At 42.3% G+C, this 21,462-nt stretch overlaps 2 protein-coding genes across 3 annotated transcripts in view; one reads left to right on the top strand and one right to left on the bottom strand.

The window, feature by feature from the left end:
* The window catches only part of LOC309544756 (E3 SUMO-protein ligase ZBED1-like), a gene marked incomplete at both ends in the record, with an annotated part of 838,422 nt that overhangs the window by 361,162 nt on the left and 455,798 nt on the right, over positions 1 to 21,462 (bottom strand). The window lies entirely within an intron of this gene.
* The window catches only part of ARL15 (ARF like GTPase 15), a 450,682-nt gene that overhangs the window by 36,787 nt on the left and 392,433 nt on the right, over positions 1 to 21,462 (top strand). Inside the window, exon 2 of one of the 2 annotated variants that reach the window (XM_082259990.1) lies at positions 8,810 to 8,866. The exons of the other annotated variant lie outside the window; for it this stretch is intronic. Within the exon in view, the coding sequence (XP_082116116.1) occupies positions 8,810 to 8,866 (57 nt within the window). The remainder of the gene's footprint in view (positions 1 to 8,809; positions 8,867 to 21,462) is intronic. 2 annotated transcript variants of the gene reach the window in all.

Genomic DNA, 21,462 nt, shown 5'->3' with positions numbered 1-21,462 from the left:
TTTCTTCATTTATAAAACTAATTTTTTTGCCCTCAAATATTAACAGAAACCTATACAGTGTAGCCTTCAGACGGGAATGTTTGGAAACCACTGGTCTAAATACAAGAACCTTATGTATTTTTTACCTGGATCTTGGTCTCCTTTTTTTGGTTTTTATTCCAGATCCGTGTAGTAATCAAACATGAAATAACTCCTCATTTCAATTTTAGATAATTAAAAGTCCCACTCCACAGTTTGAATAAAGTGCTCCTAACACAAATGAATCGCTCTTCACTAGGGATGCACCAAAATAAAAATTGTGGGCCGAAACCAAAACCGAAAATGCAGGATGCCCTTGGCCGAAAATTGTAACCGAAAATGACTTTTTCCCCCAAATGATTTTAAAGAGGAAGTAAACCCTCCTCAGGAAGTTGTACCTATAGGTAAGCCTATATTAAGGCTTACCTATAGGTACTGTAAATATCTCCTAAACATGCACCGTTTAGGAGATATTTACCTTTAATGCAGCCAGTGACGTCACTGGCGCATGCGCTCTGAAGGAACGGCAGATCGTGCCGTTCCTTCAGAGCCCCGTGCCGTGACCGTCGGCTCCCGCGCGCGTGCGCGGGACTGACGTCACCGCGGCTCCGGCCAATCAGATGGCCGGATGCCGCGATCCCGGAAGACGGGCGACTATACATGTCGCCCGTCATACAGGTAAGCGGACGGCACGGCGGGGGCTCGTTCTAAGGTAAGTATTTCATAATGAGCTACTATGCGATGCATACTAGCTCATTATGTGTTTCTCTTTCAGGATGTAAAGAAGAGAAAAATTTTTTTTCTCGGTTTACAACCTCTTTAAAATAGATAGAAAATAGATAGAAGAGGGGCATACACCAAAAACAGGCAGCGACGTACACCTGTCGCTGCCACCCTGTCGCAGTATATGTACTGTTGACAGGTTGGCAAGTGGTTAATTTAATTACCAATGGTATTAGTAATATGCAGCATGAGGGGGTTAATATATTGCCACTGCTGGTCACTGATGAATTAGTGACTGACCAGTGGCAGTTAATTAACCCCTTTGTGCTGCATTAGTGCAACCAGTATCAGTGTTAATTAACACTGGTTGCACTGATACTGGTTGCACTAATGCAGCACAAAGGGGTTAATTAACTGCCACTGGTCGGTCACTAATGCATCAGTGACCAGCAGTGGCAATATATTAACCCCCTCATGCTGCATAATACTAATATCATTGGTAAGCTCGTCTCAGCTTCCCCCCCCCCTGCCTCAGCGTCCCTCCCCATCCCAAGGATGCGATCTCTTTACTCTCACTCTACTCCTCCGGTCACTGTCCTTCCTTTCAAAAGTCCCGCCTCTGGCCGGCGGCCCGCCTCCCTGTGATGTCACTACTGCTACTACGATCTGTGCAATTGTGCATGAATGAACTGACACCGGGCGGGAGGGTGGGCGAGCAGCCTCTAATAGCTGTAATTGTGTGAGAGCTTCACTTCACTTCCCTGTCAGCGGGACTATGTGTGTAAATAAACTGACCTGACACCGGGCGGGAGGACGGGTGAGCAGCCGCTAATAGCTACAACTATGTGAGCGCTTCACTTCCCTGTCAGAGGAGATACTCGCATGACAGGGAAGTGAAGCGCTCACATAGTTATAGCTATTAGCGGCCGCTCACCAGCCCACCCGGTGTCAGGTCAGTTCATTCATACAGATCGTAGTAGGGACATCATTGAGAGGCGGGCGGCCGGCCAGAGGCGGGACTTTTCAAACCTGCGCTGCGCCCTCCTCCTTCCTCACGGCGGCCATTCATTTTGGCATTTTTAACCCATTTTCGGCTTAAATGGGATAGGCTCATTTTCGGCCATAAAATTTCGGTGGCTGAAATTTCGGTGCATCCCTACTCTTCACTTCTTCCTTTTATTTCACCAATGCTCCGCCACATGTGACAATCCAATGCACTCACCACGACTTTGTGAACCTTTAAGAAAGAAGGTCATAAACTCTTGGTCCAGGAGTTCATAAGCACATTCTAACTGCTTGGGCAAAGCTGGTGGTGACCTCTCTTCTCAGACACTTCTTCCCCAATAAGACTGCTAATCCATGTCAAAGAATGGCCATGAACAGCAAAAGGACATGAATACTATCATAGTGCAGTATTTGTAAATTAAAAATGTCCATAAAACCGACAGTAAGTGTCGGTTCACACTATGGCGACACGACTTCGGGGCGACTTAATGAAGTCGCCGTGCACCGCGACTTGCACCGACTTCACATAATGGAAGTCAATGCAAGTCGCTCCGACTTTCTCCAAAAGTAGTGCAGGAACCTTTTTCTAAGTCGGAGCGACTTGAGTCGCTCCTATTAGAACGGTTCCAATTGCAAAGCACGGACTTGTCAGGCGACCAAGTAGCTTGACAAGTCGGAACAGTGTGAACCGGCACTTACACATTCGTCATATCTTGTTTATGTGGTGAGGTCACTTCCGGTTCTGGCATTTGGAAGGCATGGTGGCTCCAGCGAGCAGAGCAGCGGTGTGGAATACAAGCTGTGTGTATTGGTGCCAAGAGATCGACTGGGCCCCATCAATGCGAGATCCTATAGTTTGTGTGTTTTTTTTTTTTTTTATAGGCATTTTTATTTTCCAAATAAACTGGCACTATGATAGTATTTGTCTTTTTGCTGTTCATGGTCATTCTTTGAGAGGGATTAGCAGTCTTGCTGGGGAGTGTCTGTGAAGAGAGATCGCCAATAGCTTGCCCAAGCAGTTGGAATGTACTTACGAACCCTTGGACCAAGCGTTTGATCCTCTTCTTTCTTAGGTAGTCATAAAGTTGTGGTGAGTGCATCGGATTGTCACATGTGGCGGAGCCATGGTGGAATAAAAGGAAGAAGTGAAGAGATTAATTTGTGGTAGGATCCCTTTTTTTTTACACTCTGGAGTGGGACCTAATTATTATCTTTTTGACCCCTTAAGTAAGAAGCTCCTATCCTCCATCCTTAAAGCCATCCAATTTCTCCTGTTTTGAACTGTATTGTAACTTTGTCTTCCCTCACATTGTAAAGCGCTGCACAAACTTTTGGCGCTATATAAATCCTGTATAAGAATCATTTATCTAATTGGAATAAGCCTTTTTCCACTAATTTTTGGGAGATTTGAGTATGTTTTGCATGATTTCAATGTCCGAGACCTTATCTTGATTTTCATGAATGTGTAAAGTGGTGATAGACTTGAGGGGGCAGCTTCATATTAAATACCAGTAATTATGAATTGTAACAAAGTTCTAGGATTAGGAATATTGCACTATATATTTAAAAGGAGTAGGCACCCACTATCGTTCATAGATGAAATAACTGCTGCATTTTCCTATGTAAGAAGCAAAAATTCCCCTTTGGGTGGGACTTTTTAGGCACTGAAATTACAATGACACAAAAAAAAAAATAACGTTTTTAAAGTTCATTGAAGATTTCTATACAAAATTGATTAAAAAGATTAGGCAAGCTAAATAATACATCACATATAACAGCAGGAAAATTACCACATAACCCCCGGGTGAATACCCGACGCGTTTCGGAGTGTCAGTGTATACTCCTTCAGGGGTGCCCTTGGAGAGTGGTATAATCCACTGTAGTGACTAGAATAAATCGCCTGCCTGGATATTAAAAACAAGTAGTCAGCATGCTTAGATTGCCCATCAGGAATGCCGTATGAAGATGACAGAATATGTTTTGAAATTGGACAAGGTCTTGGATGTATGGTATCGGAATTGCGTGCTGACCAGCCTCAATAAAGGCTGGATGGGGGCAGCTGGAACCCAAAGGACAGCAATCCTCTAAAGTCCAGTTATGTCCAAAAATACAGCAGAGAAGCAGAGCCCTCGGTTCCCTGTGTGTGCGGCAAGAGAGCACGAAGAATTTTCCTATGTAGGAGTTTTTTTTTTTCTTTTTTTTTTTTTTTTTTTTTGTAATAAATGACCATAATCTCCTTCTACTTGTACGGAGTGACTGGTCTTGTATCCGTCCGTTGTGTGAGCATCACCTGCCCATAGACTGGGAAAAAAAAAATATTAGTAATGAATATGCAGTCTGTGTATTTTCCGGTTTTCAAATGTAAGGCTGCTTTATTTTTTTCCCCCCTTAGAGGTTCCACTGGTTCAATTACATTAGCGCTTGTGTGTGTAAAGAAACATGGAAAAAAACATATCTGGTAGTGCTGGCAAGGTTGCGGGTCCCTGCCCAGCCTATGGCAGAGAGACCTTCCGCATTTTTGCCCATGCGCAGACCTGGCTCAGGTCCTTACCAGTCATATGGCAGAGCACCTGCAGCGTTTCTGGGCATACCTAAAATCTCAAACGGCCTTGTGGAATATCTGCATCACAAGTCCCAGGAGGCAGTTTGCAAGATCTCTTGCATGCACAAACACGTCACACAGGCTCCACCATACAACAGGCAATGACCTGAGACTTTTCTTTGCATGCTTAAGGTCAAATTACGTCTTTACCTAGGCGAGGATTGTAGATATAAAGTAAGGAGAGCTGTTTGGAATTTTAGCTCTAAATCTGAATTTGGGGGGGGCGCATGACCTTTGCATTGTTCCCTTAGTACTGCAAGTGCTAAATGCTTGGTTGTTTCGGGGGGGGGGGGGGGGGGAGAGAGACTCGAAAACTGTTCTTACCCTGTGCCTTGCTCCCCTAGCAGCAGATATTCTTCTCCTCTTCGATCCTCTAGAACAGTGTTTCTCAACCAGAGTTCCGTGGAATGCTAGGGTTCCTTCAGAGGTTGCTAGGGGTTCCTTGAGCAATGGGCCGTTTTTGGCTCTCAGATAAGTTCCCCTTACACTATTGATCTTTTTAGCTAGCTGGAGAAGGTAATTCTTCCCAGTGTCCACAAGTGTAAGAAGCATTCATCCCACTGACCATCACACTAGTGTATCATGAATTGTAAATAATGGAATTTTTGTAAAATCTTACCGTAAAAATTCCTTTCTCTAATTCTTCCTCCGACAGTCGCCACCCCGCCCCTCTTTTTGGGGTCTTTTTTTATACACTTTCACTGCTTGCGACCAAACTGAATTGGGATGGCTATTGCAGGGGGGTATTGGACTAGTAGGACAGCCCCCATGGGTGTGACTATGTAGATTTTTTGTTCTTTTACAAGTCTTGTGCCTAGAAACTCCTGTGGAGATGAAAGTCAATACCCCATAAGTGAAGACTGTGTGAATGGGCGGCGACTGTCGGAGGACGTAAGAGAAATAGTCATTTTTAGCAGGGGTTCCCTGAGACCCTGAAAATTATTTCAAGGGTTCCTCTGTGTTGAAAAGGTTGAGAAAGGCTGGCCTAGAATATGGGTGGGTCCTTGGCTGCCCCATGAACAGTACATGACTGCTTGTCCTGCATTATTTGGGATGGCGTCAGAATTCCTGTGACTGATGAGTGGCAACGAGAAGTGGTTTTGGGGGGAGCAAGTGCGCAGCTGGAAATAAGACTGCATGAGTGTGGAATAAGGTAAATCGATTTGCTTTTTCTAGTATTAGACAAAACAAGTAAGAAAGAATTGTCCCTTGCAGTGGAGCCTCGGTGCACTGGTACTGGTGGGTGCGATGTCGGGCCCATCCTGGGGCTGGATGGTGGGCCTGTTCCTTGTACGTGCCCCAAAACACTGCAATCTCATGCACAGGGCTAAATGTCCAGTGTGTATAATTGCTAAGCTGGGATGCCAGGTAATTTTTGTTTTAGGTGATTGTTTGTGGTTTCGAGGAGATGTCAATTAGGACTGGAAACTGTTCTTCATAAGTATTTTATTACGCCTGATTGCTTCTGCAGAAATGTTTTAGGGAGTGATGCTGCAGGAAATTCATGTGTGACCAGAATATTTCTCAGACTTGATTTACAGCTTGGACAAGGCGATGTTTTAGATGGTTGATTCGATCATTAATGTTGCTGACTGCATTCCAATATGCCAATGATTTGAGGAAAGGCTGCTTTTACTTAGTTGCAATGTGCAACAGGTTGTGGATCCTGTCATACAAACTGACACGCTAGCTGGTGCATAACCTATTTATAGTAAACCATGCCGTTCCGCTTACTAAAGCCCCGTACACACGTACCGATGGTCGGCTTACAAATGTTCCTCTTTTCTCCCCGGGATGTCGGTGTCTGCTGAAAAGTGCAAAGACAGCACAAGGACAGCACAAGAATTTTGTCCGCCGACTGCAGAAGTGATGTCATGTAATGGTTAACTTTCCCTGTGTTTTCTATTTTCTGAGCATGCCCAGTCTTGCAAATCTGCGGTCTGTCGGCCGAATTGTGTACTGACAGGCGAACAATCGTCCGTTCTGGTGTCGGCATACAAATATTTTCATGTTTGCACGAAAGACTTTTGTCCGCGGATTGTGCGCAGACATCTGTCGGAGGCACCATACTAACACGCGTACAATCGGCAGATCCTTCGTCCACCGACGTTTGTATGCCGACGATCGGTACGTGTGTACGGGCCTTAACTCGTGGAACATCACCTGTACATAGAAGTCACTGTAAGGTTTTCTGTCTTTCACACAGAGTTGTATAAAGTACTCGAAACCCATACTTGAGTAGAAGTGGAAGTGCTCAATCAAAAAGTGACTTGAGTAAAAGTACTAAAGTCTTCAACATTTTTTGTACTTAAGTATTGCAAGTAGTTTTTTTCAAAATTTTGCTACTCAAGTACTGAAAGTAAAAGTACAAGTACTGTGTTATGTAGTTATTAAAGAAAGAAGTCAAAAGTTTGAACATCATATTATTTTTTATTATTTCAAATGCAGCTTTTATTTATACATACAGTAGCATTTATTTTCGTATGCACTGATAATACACATGTTTTGAGCTTCATGAAACCTGCCATCTACTGTTCTGGCAGTGGTAATTTTTATAATAGTAACGAGTAACTATGCAGCACAAAAAAAAATATTGGAGTAGAAGTATTGAAATCATCGAAAAAATGTAGTGAAGTAAAAGTGGAAGTAGGAGAAAAAATTCTACTCTAGGAAAGTACAGATACCGCCTTTCGGTACTTAAGTACAGTAGTGAAGTAGTTCTACTTAGTTACTATACGTCTCCGCTTTCACATTAAAACGGAAAATCAGAATCGAATATTTGAAGGTAAAGGCGATAAATGTCTGGATACAGTGATGTCATCCTAGATTGGCTGTTTTTTTTTTTTTTTTTTTCTCCATACTGTCTGTGCTTAACCAGTTAAAAATATTTAAATATGGTTTGTTTTGCACAGAGTTTTCACAGCTGTTATTTAAGGATTGCTAGAAAGTTGTAACAGGAGATGGTGAGAAATAGAGCTGTCAACAGCCTATATGCACATGTACTGTTAGGTAGACTAGGTAGAGGAATGGCATGGTTTCATTTTACAATTTTCTGTTCCCAATAAAGCATGTATCCTCTGGTTCATATGTGAAAGTGGACTGCCCATGTGCCCGTGTACTTCTGGTTTAGATGAGCAGCTGATTTTCCTATCTGCACCTCCCAAAATGCAGTGCACAGAGCCTGAGTGGACAACGGCCAGTGTGGCCCATTGGAGGGTTCTTAGGATTGTGTAAGTTCATGAGAATGGCCTGCAATTGGACAGAACTTTGAAGGGACCTTTGGTGAGTGGGGAAAGGCATTAGAGGAAAGTACTAGAGATGCACCGAATGTTCGGTAACCGAAAAATATCGGCTGAAAATGGTGTTATTGGCATTTTGCAGATAAGAGGAAAAGCTGCCGATAATGGTGCCTAAACCGCATGCGATTTTGCAGTAATTTTACCACGATTTACTGTGCGCATGGTTTGTTTTTCCTAGGTCATGTGACTCAAAAGCTGCATCAAAAATGTAACGTGCATTATTGATGCATTCTTTCTGCATTTTCAATGCAGATGAGGTGCATCTTTGGGTGCGTTTTTTTTTTTTTTTTTTTTTTTTTTTTACTGACCAAAAATGCAGCAAGGAAGATTTTTATCACAAGAACATGCCAATAATGGGCTAAAATTGAAAGTAATTTTAATTTAATGATATTAATTTAAAAAGTCAAATATATTACAATTGTATATAAAAACATAGATATTTTTTAAGAGTTTTAGTTTTCAGCCAAGTGAACCCTGCATTTTCAGTTTTGGTACCTACATTTCCATTCGGTACACCTCCTAGAATGTACCAAATGTTGTGGAGTTTTGTGCTCTGTGATTTACAAAATACTGCCGCCATGAATTCTGATGCATTGGTGGCCATACAATTCCCGGAATGCGGTAAAGCGCTACGGTACATTTGTAAAGTGTGTGTGTATGTATGTATATATATAATATGTGTGTGTGTGTGTGTGTGTGTGTGTGTGTGTGTGTGTGTGTGTGTGTGTGTGTGTATATATATATATATATATATATATATATATATATATATATATTATACACATACTGTGTGTGTGTATATAATATAGCGAAGTATATTCCGTTAACTGTTCCGTTATATGGTCACTTATGGTACAGGGTTTCTTGAGTTATCTTGTGTACCAGCATTTGGAGTTTTGCCAAAAGCGGTCAGGTCTGACTTTTCAACATTTTCAAAATAAAGCCTTTTTTCTTCTGACAGGAGATGTGAGTGTAAAACATTGGATAACCTGCAGCTCTTCGACTACTGCAAGCCTCAGGGTATTGCCAGCTGCAGCCTGGCGGCGGGCATGATAGACTTGCTTAGTATGTAATGGGCAGAAAGTTATCTGTGTGGTTTCATGATGTTCTGGCCAGCGGTGGGGCTGCTCAGAGGTGACCATGTCTTGTCTTTTAATTTTAGACAGTATCAGAATGCCTCCAGATCTCTTGCGCTGTTTGTAGAATTGCCATTTACACGGTAAGGTGTTTATCATGCAGCCAGCTTGTGTCAGTGCACAACATATCGCGTGTCATGCCACCAATTCATTTTTGACATTCAGTGAGTGAGCATGTCGTCCTTTTGTGCCTGATTCTTCCATTTGTCAGCTAAAGTGAACCTGTCTCTTGGTAGTTATGAAAAACATTAGACTGCCCACTTCTATACAAAAAAAAAAAAAAATATATATATTACCATCCAGTTATAAAGCATTTTAAGAAGTAAAGCACAAACCTATTTCTATGACATTTAAATGAATTTAGTTTATTTTCTCTGCATTAGGGAAACCAGGGAAAAATATAGCAGGAGATTAGGAAGCATAAAGTGCGGTGAATACAAGATGTCCATTGAAAAATCACCAACAAATGGGACTACTTGAGTCACTTCATCACTTCTCAGTCTCTCTCCCTGTTATATATATAAATCAAAAAGGAGAAACATAAAGTTACAATTTACAGCGCGTATAGAAAAGAATTACCCACCTTCTTACTTTTTTTTTTTTTTTTTTTTTTTTAAATCCGATTTTGTTGCTTTGCAGCTTGACACAGAGTTTTTGTTTTATCCAGCTGTAACTGATAACATCCAAGTGAAAGATTTAACACCAACATGACAAGACAAAACCGAGTTGGAAAAAGAATCACCCCCCCCCCCCCTCCTAAAAATGACTTTAAAGTGGAGTTCCGGCCTCAAATACCTTTTTTTAGTAAAAAAAAAAAAAATACCCCTATAATACTAATCCATCGCTCTTTACAGAACTGCTATTTTCATACTTACAAGGTGTACAGTATTGGATTTTAGTCAAAATCTTACTTTTAAAAACGCTGTCTGAGTGCGGCCATCTTGGATGTGGGCATCTGAAGCCGCAGTGTAGTCTGCTGTGTCCTTCTTCCTGATTCCAGGGAGTGTTCTGGGAGTTCTTCCTGATTCCAGCCTCCTGGGAGTGATGACAAACAGCTCCCAGGATGCAATGCAAAGGCTGAAGTGATGTCGGTGGCTGTGGCCACAGAGGGGGGAGAAGGAGGAAGTACAATCAAAAATGCCCTGAAAATAAGGTAAGGGACCCCCGAAAAAAATTGAAAATGCTCAATTGTTGATCAGCATAGTGAGCACTCCAGGAATCACTAAATTTGCAAAATAGGCCGGAACTCCGCTTTAAACTCAATCAGGTGTAGCTAATCACCTTCTCAGTCGCACACAAAGCCAATTGACTTTAAACTGTGATTGTTTTGATTAGCTCAGCATAAAAAGAGCTTTTTTGGAGCATTTTAGTCTGAACTGAAGCAAACCAACTATGGACGGCAAGGCACTGTCGAAAGATCTCCAGGATAAAGTTGTAGACAGGCACAAGTCAGGAGAGGGATACAAAAAATATCAAAGGCTTTCTCAATGCCTAGAAGCACAGTGAAGTCTATTCTTAAGAAGTGGAAGGTATTTGGTACAACACAGATCCTCCCTGAATCAGGACGACGCTCCAAACTGGATGAAGGAGCCAGGAGGAAACTGGTCAGAGAGGCTACCAAGAGGCCTACAGCAACTCTGAAGCAGTTGAAGGAATGTATGACAAAGAGTGGTCATTGTGTGCATGTGACAACAATCTCACAAATTCTTCACAAATGTGGCCTGTATGGGATGGGTGCATGAAAAAGCCACTCCTCAAGAAAGGCCACATGCAGTCAGGAATGAGCTTTGCCAAAATGCACCTTGAAGATTCTGAGGCCACATGGAAAATGGTGTTCTGGTCAGATGGGACTAAAAGTTAATTATTTGGCCTCAACACTAAACGATCTGTCTAGAGGAAATCCAATACAGCACACCATCCAAATAACGCCATTGCTACAGTAAAGCATGGAGGTGGTGATATCTGGTTATGGGGTGTTTCTCTGCAGCCGTGATTGGAGCACTTGTCAGGATAGAAGGAAAAATTAATGGGGAAAAATACCATCAAATTCATGAGATAAATCTGCTGCCCTCTGCCAGAAAGTTGCCAATGGGAAGAAGGTTTACCTTCCAACATGACAATGACTCAAACCACACAGTAACAATGACCACACATTGGTTGAAGGAGAAAAAGGTAAATGTCCTTGTTTGGCCTAGTCAGAACCCAGACTTAAATCCCATTAAAAATCTGTGGAATGACTAGAAGACTGCAGTTCCCATCAAATTTAACAGAACTCATTAAAGCTTAAAGGTGGTTTAACAAAACACTGACACAAGTGGGTGATCTTTTTTCCAACTCGGTGATTCTGTTTTTGAATTATTTTTTTCCCTCTGATATGTTGGTATTCTATCGTTCACTTGGATGTCCTAATTTGAGTAAATAAAAAGCTGGATATAACAAAAACTGTGTCTGTCTTCTTTTCAGGCTGCAAAGCAACAAAATGTGATTTTAAAGGGGGCAATTCTTTTCTATACCCGTTGTATTACAGTAGTACTTAAAGGTAAAAATCTGAGTTTTTTTTTTTTTTGCTTGCTGACTGCCCTATAGCACTGTTACTGCTACAGGGCAGCAGCTGTGCGCCGGATCACATGTGTGTGTGTGTGTATAAACACGTGATTCCGGACCTCTGCAGCATTCACAACAGAAGCCAATCTGTGGTTGCCGGGCACCATGTCCTTTGGCACCCGCCGATCATTGGCAATACACTAGAGAACTGAGATATGCCTATGTAAACCAGGCATTACTCAGTTCTGATGGGGGGGGGGGGAAGAGATCAATCCTGTGTTCCTGCAAAGTGTAAAATTGGAATCTATATCTTCCCCTAGTGAAAGCAGCAATCGGCACATACAGTACACAAAACACTGGCTGGGCACACAGTTAACCCTTTGATCACCCTAGATGTTTAACCCCTTCCCAGCCAGTGCCATTAGTACAGTGACAGTGCATATATTTAGCACTGATCACTGTATTTGTGTCACTGGTTCACGCAAAGTGTCAAAAGTGACAGTGTCCAGGTGTCCGACACAATATCACTGATCACCACCATTACTAGTATAAATAGAAATTCACGTAAACCAATCGATATACACTTATTGGGTTTTTTTTTTTTTAACCCAAAACCTGTAGCAGAATACATACTGGCTTAAAAATTATGAAGAAATTTGGTTCCTTTTTTATTTTTTTATTTTTATTGGATATGCTTTATAGCAGAAACATTTTTTATAAATAAATATATTAATATAATATAAAAAATTTGTCCTGCAAAAATAAAAAAAAAAATGCAGTGGTGATCAAATACCACCAAAAGAAAGCTTTATTCGTGTCAAAAAAATGACGTAAATTTTATTTGACTACAGTGTCACAAGACTGCGCATTTGTCAAAGTAACGCAGTGCCGTATCGCAAAAAAGGGCCTGGTCATGAAGGGGAGTAAATCTTCCGTAGGTTAAACATCTAAAACCATTAAAGTATATCTAAACCCAAGAATGTAATGGCTTTAATTCTTAAATGTCCATGAATGTCACCTTCAATGCATATGTTGTGTGAAACTGTTAATGCATAAATAAGACTCTAGAGCAGCTTTTCCCATCCTTTTGAACACAAAGGAACCCTTAAAATAACTTTCTGGTAAGGGAACCTGCTAAAAATGACTATCTACAACTCCCCGTACATTCATTAGTCTGACGTTAGTGGGAAGAATGACTCTTAGGCTGCATTCACACTCGAGCGTAGCGTTTTCGCGCGTTTTCACCACGATTTTTACAGCGATTTTCAGGCGGTTTTTTCATTCGTTTTTGGAGGCAGGCATTAACATCTATCAAAAACGCTGGTAATCAGCCCAAAAAGAAGCTCATGTACTTTTCTCAGCTACAGGCGTTTTGCTTCAGGCGTTAAAACGCTCAGATGTGAACAGGGGCCATTTTAAATGAATGGGGTTTTACTTGTTGGTCGTTTTGGAACGTTTTTTTTTTTTTTTAGTGTTTTTTGGAGCTGAAAAAACGCTCAACGCCCAGGTGTGAATGGAGCCTTACACTGGTGGTCATTGGGAGGAATTACCCCCTTTCTAGATAGCTAAAAACATCAATGGTGTCAATGGGAACTTATTTGAGAGGCAGAAATTGCTCATTGCTCAAGGACCCCCTAGCAACCCCTGAGGGAACCCAACGCGTTTCATGGAAACCCTGATGAAGAAACTCTTCTCTAGAATGTAGAGACTCACTCAGATGGTTAAATGGTTACATTTGATGGTGATTGTCCAATGGATATTTCAATGCTGTTTTCCTTGTATTGTCCCCTACTTGGATGAATGTTGTCATGGCAGTGCTGGAAAACTTGGCTGGGGTGCAGCTGGCACGAATGTCCTCAGAAAGTGATGGAAACCAAGGGAGTTTGGAAGAGGAAGCTGGAAGGATAGCATCTCAGTCATACCATTACTAGTCCTACCGGAGTACCTCTTGGTCTAGTACTGCCATGGCAACTTGCAGGTTTTACGTGGAACAATTCAAATGATACCAGCATAGTACCCACTATTCTTTCCTCATTGTGTCTACTGCAGAGTGACAGGTTCACTTTAATGATTTGTGACAGATAATTCCATTTTCATCAGTCATTTTTTCCAAATGCTGATGCTCAAAAATAGATCACTTTAATGAGTTGTCTTATAATGCAAAACAAATTCTGTGTCATTTATGCTGCTGTCTTTTATGTGATTGTGTACTATATACAGTGAGGGGGAAAAAGTATTTGATCCCCTCCTGATTTTGTATATTTGCCCACTGACAATGAAATGATCAGTCTATAATTTTAATGGTAGGTTTATTTTAACAGAGACAGAATAACAAGAAAAATATTCAGAAAAATGCATTTCAAAAATGTTTTTAAATTGATTTGCGTCTTAATGAGTAAAATAAGGTATTTAACCCCTTTGCAAAACCTTACTTAGTGGCAAAACCCTTGTTGGCAATCAGAGGTCAGACATTTCTTGTAGTTGGCCACCAGGTTTGCACACATCTCAGGAGAGATTTTGTCCCACTCCTCTTTGCAGATCCTCTCCAAGTCATTAAAGAGGTTGTAAACCCTTTTTTTTTTTTTTTTCTTTTTCACCCTGAAAGACAAACACATAATGAGCTAGTATGCATCGCATACTAGCTCATTATGAAATACTTACCTTAGAACGTGCCCCCGCCGTGCCGCCCGCTTAGCTGTATGACGGACGATATGTCCAGTCGCCCGTCTTCCGGGATCGCGGCATCAGGCCATCTGATTGGCCGGAGCCGCGGTGACGTCACTCCCGCGCACGGGAGCCAACGGTCACGGCACGGAGTTCTGAAGGAACGGCACAAGCGGCCGTTCCTTCAGAGCGCGTGCGCCAGTGACGTCACTGGCTGCATGTAAGGTAGATATCTCCTAAACGGTACATGTTTAGGAGATATTTACAGTACCTATAGGTAAGCCTATAATGAGGCTTACCTATAGGTACAAGTGTCAGAGGAGGGTTTACTTCCTCTTTAAGGTTTTGAAGCTGACGTTTGGTAACTCAAACCTTTAGGTCCCTTCACATATTTTCTATGGGATTAAGGTCTGGAGACTGGCTGAGCCTCTCCAGGACCTTAATGTATTTCTTCTAGAGCCACTCCTTTGTTACCTTGGCTGTTTGTTTTGGGTCATTGTGATGCTGGAATACCCATCAATGACCCATTTTCAATGCCCTGGCTGGGAGAAAGAGGTTCTTGCCCAAGATTTGACAGTATATGGCCCTTTCCATCGTCCCCTTTGATGCGGTGAAGTTGTCCTGTCCAATTAGCAGAAAAACACACCCAAAGCATGTTTACACCTCCATGTTTGACGGTGGGGAAGGGGTTCTTTGGGTCATAGGCAGCATTTTTCCTCCTCCAAACATGACGAGTTGAATTGATGCCAAAGAGCTTGATTTTTGGTCTCCTCTGCCCACAACACTTTCACCTAGTTCTCCTCTGAATTATTCAGATGGGCCTGGACATGTGGGTTCTTGAGCAGAGGGACTTTGTGGGTGCTGCAGGACTTCAGTCCTTCACGGTGTAGTGTGTTACCCATTGTTTTTCTTGGTGACTGGTCCCAGCTGCCTTGAGATCATTGGCCAGATTCTCCCGTGTAGTTCTGGGCTGATTTCATCACCGTTCTCATTATCATCGAGGTGAGATCTTGCATTGAGCCCAAGACCGAGAGAGACGGTTATTTTGTTTTTTTTTCCATTTGCAAATATTTGCACCCTCTCCCCAAGCTGCTTGGTGATGGTCTTGTAGCCCATTCCAACCTTGTGTAGGTCTACAATCTTGTGCCTGACTTCCTTGGACAGCTCTTTGGTCTTGGCCATGGTGGAGAGATTGGAATCTGATTGATTTGCTTCTGTAGACAGGTGTCTTGTATACAGGTAACAAGCTGAGATTAGGAGCACTCCCTTTAAGAGAGTGCTCCTAATCTCAGCTGATTCCCTTTTTATAGAAGATCCCTGGGAGCCAGAAATCTTGCTGATTAGGGATCCAATACGTAAATTACTCATTTAAAATGCAAATCAATTTATCAACGTTTTTGAAATGCATTTTTCTGGATATTTATGTTCTCTCTCATTGTTAAGATAAACCTACCTTTACAATTATAGACTGATCATTTCTTTGTCAGTGGGCAAACGTACAAAATCAGCAGGGGATCAAATACTTTTTTTCCCCTCACTGTACAGTAGAAGTAATTTAGTTTAAGTATTCACAAAACTGGAGTTACTGGCTAGCAGAGTGGTTAAAAATCAAATTTATTTATACGTGCCTGCAAAAACTAAGGTACTTTTTAAATTCAGAATCTTTGAGAGAATCTGGTCATGTTGGTGCCCCTGGGAGTCCTTTCTGTTTCAGAGATATGACTGGAAGTGAAAGTTCCCTTTGGGAGATTTTCCTCCTACCTCCTCCGTTCCAGTGACAAATGTAACATGTTTACTTCCCCTGAATTTCTATCCTGGGGGCTTCAGTTAGGACAAAGTGAGTAAATCTTCTGAACTGAAGCACAGTCATGGTAAAAACTTGACAGAGGTTCTAACACTTTTTCTTCTCTATCAAAGATTTGCAAAGATCTGGTTGCACTTCAAAATCTAGTGCTGACATGTGTTTGTTCTATGTTTTTATATTCAATCATTGTTCATCCCGAATCAAATCTAGACGAAATTCAGTGTCATCTCCTGTATGGACAGCATTGCATGTTGGTTTCATGCATGTTGTGGAATAGAGATCTTTACCTGAATGTTTATAATGTATTTGACAAGGCTTGTCCCCCCCCCTCCTGTGTTTTGGATGTGTGGTGTCTTTTGACTACATTTATGACCTGTCAGTGAAATTTTGATTTGATGCTTGTCCTGCCTGTCTGTCAAAACGAGTGAAGATTGCCAGTGTGATGCTGAAAGGTACAAGCCTGTACATCACACCTATCAAACTCAGGTCCATGAGCATGCCACTGAGCGGGAGAAAACTGGTTGGTTCCGCTGTCCACCCCAAACAATATGGAGGGGAAGGATTGCCACTTGCGACTAGTTCAGGCAGCTGCAGTTGCTTGAATACCCGAACAGTGTCTGCATCCTATAGGATGCTCTGTAGTTCACTGTTCAACTGATAATTTGCTAGCTGGCTCTGTTGACTTTAAAATCCATTTTTGGAGCTTGCAGGGACACCCAGGGCTCACAATTTGTCTGTTTCATTAGGTATTGGATAACATTTTGGGTTGTTTATTACCAGTAAAAGGAAGTGTAACCTTTTATCAGTTAGGCCCCTTTCACACAGACTTTCTGATCAGGTCCGCCTGTCCTGATTGGATGCTCCATGTACCTCCTATGGAGCAGTGGATGTCAGCGGTGACATGTCCGGTGTCACCTGCTGCTCTTCGATCCGATGTGGTCCCTGAAATCCAGACGGATGAAAACCCTATTTTTTTTTATCCATCTGGAGGATCAGATCGGATGAAAACGGACAGGCGTTCCGTTTCCATCCAATCTCCCATAGAGGAGAGCGGGGATCTGACAGCTCAGTCTCTGCACAGTGAGCGGAGACGAACATGACATCCGCCTGCTCAGCGGGGATCAACGGATCGATCCCCGCTGGGCAGAAAGCCCATGTGAAAGGACCCTTAGAATAGCTAGGGCCTCATTCAGTTTAACACCTTGAAAGGGTTCTAAAAGCGGGTTTTTACTCTTACCTTTTATATGCATTCTACACACTGCAGAGTTGCAAAAACACGATACAAACGCATATGGGTTTTTTCTACGTTTCTGGTGAGTTTTTTGCAGTTGTGAAAAAAGGACACATGACTCCAAAAAAAATGTGACTGCAGGTGAGTTTTTGATGTGCTTTTATTGCTTTTTTTGATGTTTTTTTATTTATTTATTTTTTTTAACCACACTAAAAATGCAGCGTGCAGGACTTTTAAAATCCCAACTGGCCCACAACTGATTGGTGCAAAGAGTTCCATAGGATTTAATGGCCATACATTTTTCTTCATTTTTGCCTTTCCAAAACCAGAAGAAAAACTTATCAATGTGAAAGGACCCGGTGAACAAAAAAAACCTTATGCGTGCATAATGTTACAGGGGGAAATGAAAACTCCTCCTACAAGCTTTATCCAGACACTGATAGAAGTCACAAGACTGCTATATACTGCTGATGAGAAAAGGTATTTAGCAGTTTATATTTATTAAAACTATTTAATTTCCGTGTTCTGTGGGAGGCCAGATATAGTGAATGCAGGGTCCTGGGTTTAGTAACACGAAGTAGTTAAGGAAACCCTGTCACCAACTTAAAAAAATTGCAAGTAAAAGCTCTTCCCTTCTTCTGGGAGGGTCTAATTGTGTCTGTGCTGGCCAAGCTCCTCCAGCCCAGCCCTCACCATCCTATATTCCCTTTTTTATGTAGCTCTCACAGGTGAAGGGTAATATTAGAGAGTGTCACTTTTTATCAACTCTGTGTTTGCTGGCGCTACCGACTTCCCATCCAAGATGGCGGCACCCATCAGCAGTTGAGGCTTTTAGATGAAGCTTTTACAGGTAAATAACATTCATAAAATGCATTCAATACACATAATATTTTATGGGAATGTTGTTGAAATGAATGTTTCACCCTGGGACATCCACAAAGGTTTCTGGTCATTTTCTCAGGAAGCCATTTTCTTTTTACCTCATGTGCCCCCTGAAATCTGATCTTGTTTGTATTTCTGTGCTCGGCATTTCCCTGTTGCAGCACAAGAGAACAATGCCAAGTCATAAAAAACTTTCATCTGCAGCCTGCTGATATATGTTCAGAGGATTGTACAACTACATAAATACATCATATGTGATAAAAGCGTGACATCCTGCATAGGAATCCTTCCAAACACGCTCCGCACCAGGGAAAGTTCCGGAAAACTTCTCTTGTTTTTGGATTGTGGTGGGAAAACTGGAGCTCCTAGAGAGCCTATATTACACCGGCATGGCAACTGCATGTACCAATCCTTCCAGCAAGGAGAGGACGTTTATAGGTGATTAGACAATCCTACCAACATATTCAGTTATCCATTAACAAACCATTAGACACATTTTAAACTTAACTGGGTGTTTGTCAGCCTAATTATGCAAGCCTTGCAGCCGCGCACATTCACCTTTCACTCCATGCAGCCTAAGGCAGAGTCATTCTCATTTACACCACCGCAAAGGGCTGATTACACAGCTTCACATTGTGATTTTATCTGAGTGACCATAATGTTAGGAATTAGTAGGTGTTGAATACATCAGTGTACAGACACAAGAAGAAAATAATTAAGAGATTTTTTACACCGTATTATACTGCCTACTAAGGTGCACTGAAAGAGAGAGACTCAGAATGAATGAGCTGCATGCAGCCTGATCTTCAAACAGCTCACTGCTGCCTTCTGTGTGACTCTCCTCTCTGCATACATTGCAGTTTATTCTTCAGGTTACTTAACCACTTCTGGACCGGAAGATTTTCCCCCTTAGGCTCCTTACACACAGTAGGTCCGTCAAACGGACTCCGCTTTTCTCAGCGGGGGATCGAGCCGCCGATCCCGCGCTGAGCAGAAGGATGACAGCTGTGTCTCAGCGCTGTGTGCGGAGACACAGCTGTCAGTTCCCCATACATCTCTATGGGGGAAATCAGATGGGAACGGACCGTCAGTCCGTTCTCATCCGATCCCATCCGATCCGATCTGCTGGACGGATGGAAAATAGGGTTTCCATCCGTCCAGATTTGACGGATCGGGTCAGATGTCAGCGGACATGTCTCCGCTGACATCCGATCCCCCAAAGGAATGCATGGGGGGACCGTTCAGATCCGCCAAAAAAACGGACAGGCGGATCTGAACGATCCGCCTGTGTGAAAGGGGCCTGAATGACAAGGCCATATTTTGCGATTCGGCACTGCTTTACTTTAACGGACAATTGCGCGGTCGTGCGACGCTGTACCCTAATACATTGATGTCCTTTTTTTCCCCACTAATAGAGCGTTTTTTTTTTGGTGGTATTTGATCACCTGTGCGATTTTTAGCCTATCAACAAAAAAAAAAGAGCGACAATTCTGAAAAAAAAAAAAAAAATAAAAATTCACATTCTGCTATATAACAGTCTCAAAAAAAAAAAATATAAAAACCAAAATTCAACATTTTAGGCCAATTTGTTTTCTGCTACATATTTTTGGTAAAAAAAAATCGCAATAAGCGTATTTTGATTGATTTGCGCAAAAGTTATCGCACTAATAACTACGGGAAAGATTTGTCATTTTTATTATTATTTTTTTTTTACTGGTAATGGCGGTGATCTACGATTTTTAGCCGGACTGGGGTATTGCGGCGGACAGATTGGACTCCTAACTGACATTTTTGACACTTTTGGGGGGACCAGTGACATTACTACAGTAATCAGTGCTATAAATATGCACTGTTACTGTAATATTGACACTGGCAGAAAAGGGGTTAACATTGTGGGTGTTCAAGGGGTTAAATGTGAGCCTAGGGTAGTGAGTCTAACTGTTGGGGGGGCGTGGCTTGTGAAATGATCATAGAGACCTGTGATCCTATATAGAAGGATCACATGAGCTCTGTGATCATTCCAGGGAGAAGAACGGTCAGCTGTGTTTGCAACAGCTGACTGTTCTCTCTCAGCGGGGAACGATCGCGGGCGTCAGGCGGCAATCGGAGCCGCCTGGCCCGTGCATCGGCTTCCCCGCTGCCAAGTGGGGGTGGGAGCATACCGGCGGCGCACCCCCCCCCTTAGCTGCCTGTGCACGACCGACGTAGGTCTACGTTGGTTCATGCAGGAGGGCCGCACTGCCACTGTAAAAAGGCAGCGGGCAGTCCGAAAGCGGTTAAAGTATAACTAAAGGCAAAACTTTTTTTTTTTTTTTTTTTTTTGGGGATAGAGTGGAGAGGGTTTAGAACCCCTGTCCATTTTTATTGCAGTCTGTGCCCCTGGTAAGGAGATTTACCCTTTCAATTTGTCCTGTTTGCCATTATCATTGAAAGTGAAAGTAAAAGATAACCGTAAATTTTGAGTTGTCCCCAGAAAAGTTAGGGGAAATCTTCCAATGGGAACACTAGTTCTGATGACCTGGGGGTCCCCAAGGAATTCACTATTTGCAGGGACTTCCTCTCACTTCCTGTTTTGTCTATGGGGCAGGAAATGAAGGGAATTCCGGCAGTCTGTACTGTTTGCTGTTTACGGTCAGTACAGAAAGAATTGATCCTGTGTTCTGGCAAAGCAGTGACATGGATCCGTGCCGTCCCCTAGTATAAGCACCTCCCCCCACAGTATACAAGCACTGGCTGGGCACACAGCACCCCCTGATGTTTAATCCCATCCCAGCCAGTGTCTTAGTTTAGTGACAGTGTATATTTTTAGCATTGAGCACTGTATTAGTGTCACTGATTCTCAAAAAAGTGTCAGGTATCCAATTTTTGTCCGCCGCAACATCGCAATCCAGCTAGAATTCACGGATCGCCACCATTGCTAGTAAAAAAAAAATAAAAAAATCCATTAATTGATCCCAAAGTTTGTAGACCCACTAACTTTTACACAATATACGCTTACTGGGATTTTTTTTTTTTAAACATAAATATGTAGCCAAACATATATTGGCCTAAATTAATGAACAAATTAAAAAAATATATATATTTTGTAGCAGAAAGTAAAACCTTTTTTTTTTTTTTTTTTTTATAGCGCAATAAAAAAAATAAAAAACGTTAAAAAAATAAAAACTGCAGAGGTGATCAACTACCGCCAAAAGAAGTCTGTGGGGGAAAAAAGGACATCAATTTTATTTGGGTACAGTGGCGCACGACCACACAATTTTTAGTTAAAGTAACGCAGTGCAGTATCACAAAAAATGGGGTGGTCATGAAGGGGGTAAATCTTCCAGAGCTGAAGTGGTTAAAGAGCACTTATACCATGTTCAGCAAATGCACATTAACCACTTGCCGACCGCCGCAAGTAGATTTACTGCGGCGAACAGCCCCTCACAGAAAAAGTGACGTAAATATACGTCACTAGCCTGTGAGGCTCTGGGGAGCAGGCGCACGCCGCCGGCGGCACACTCCCGCGCGGTCACGCCCCCCCCGCGCGCGTGTGACCGGCGGACCCGATGTCC

This window comes from Pelophylax lessonae (genome assembly GCF_965119305.1).
Source record: "Pelophylax lessonae genome assembly, chromosome: 1".
Lineage (NCBI taxonomy): Eukaryota > Metazoa > Chordata > Amphibia > Anura > Ranidae > Pelophylax > Pelophylax lessonae.
The sequence above is the reverse complement of the archived record's forward strand: the minus strand, read 5'-3'. Positions and strand labels throughout refer to the sequence as shown.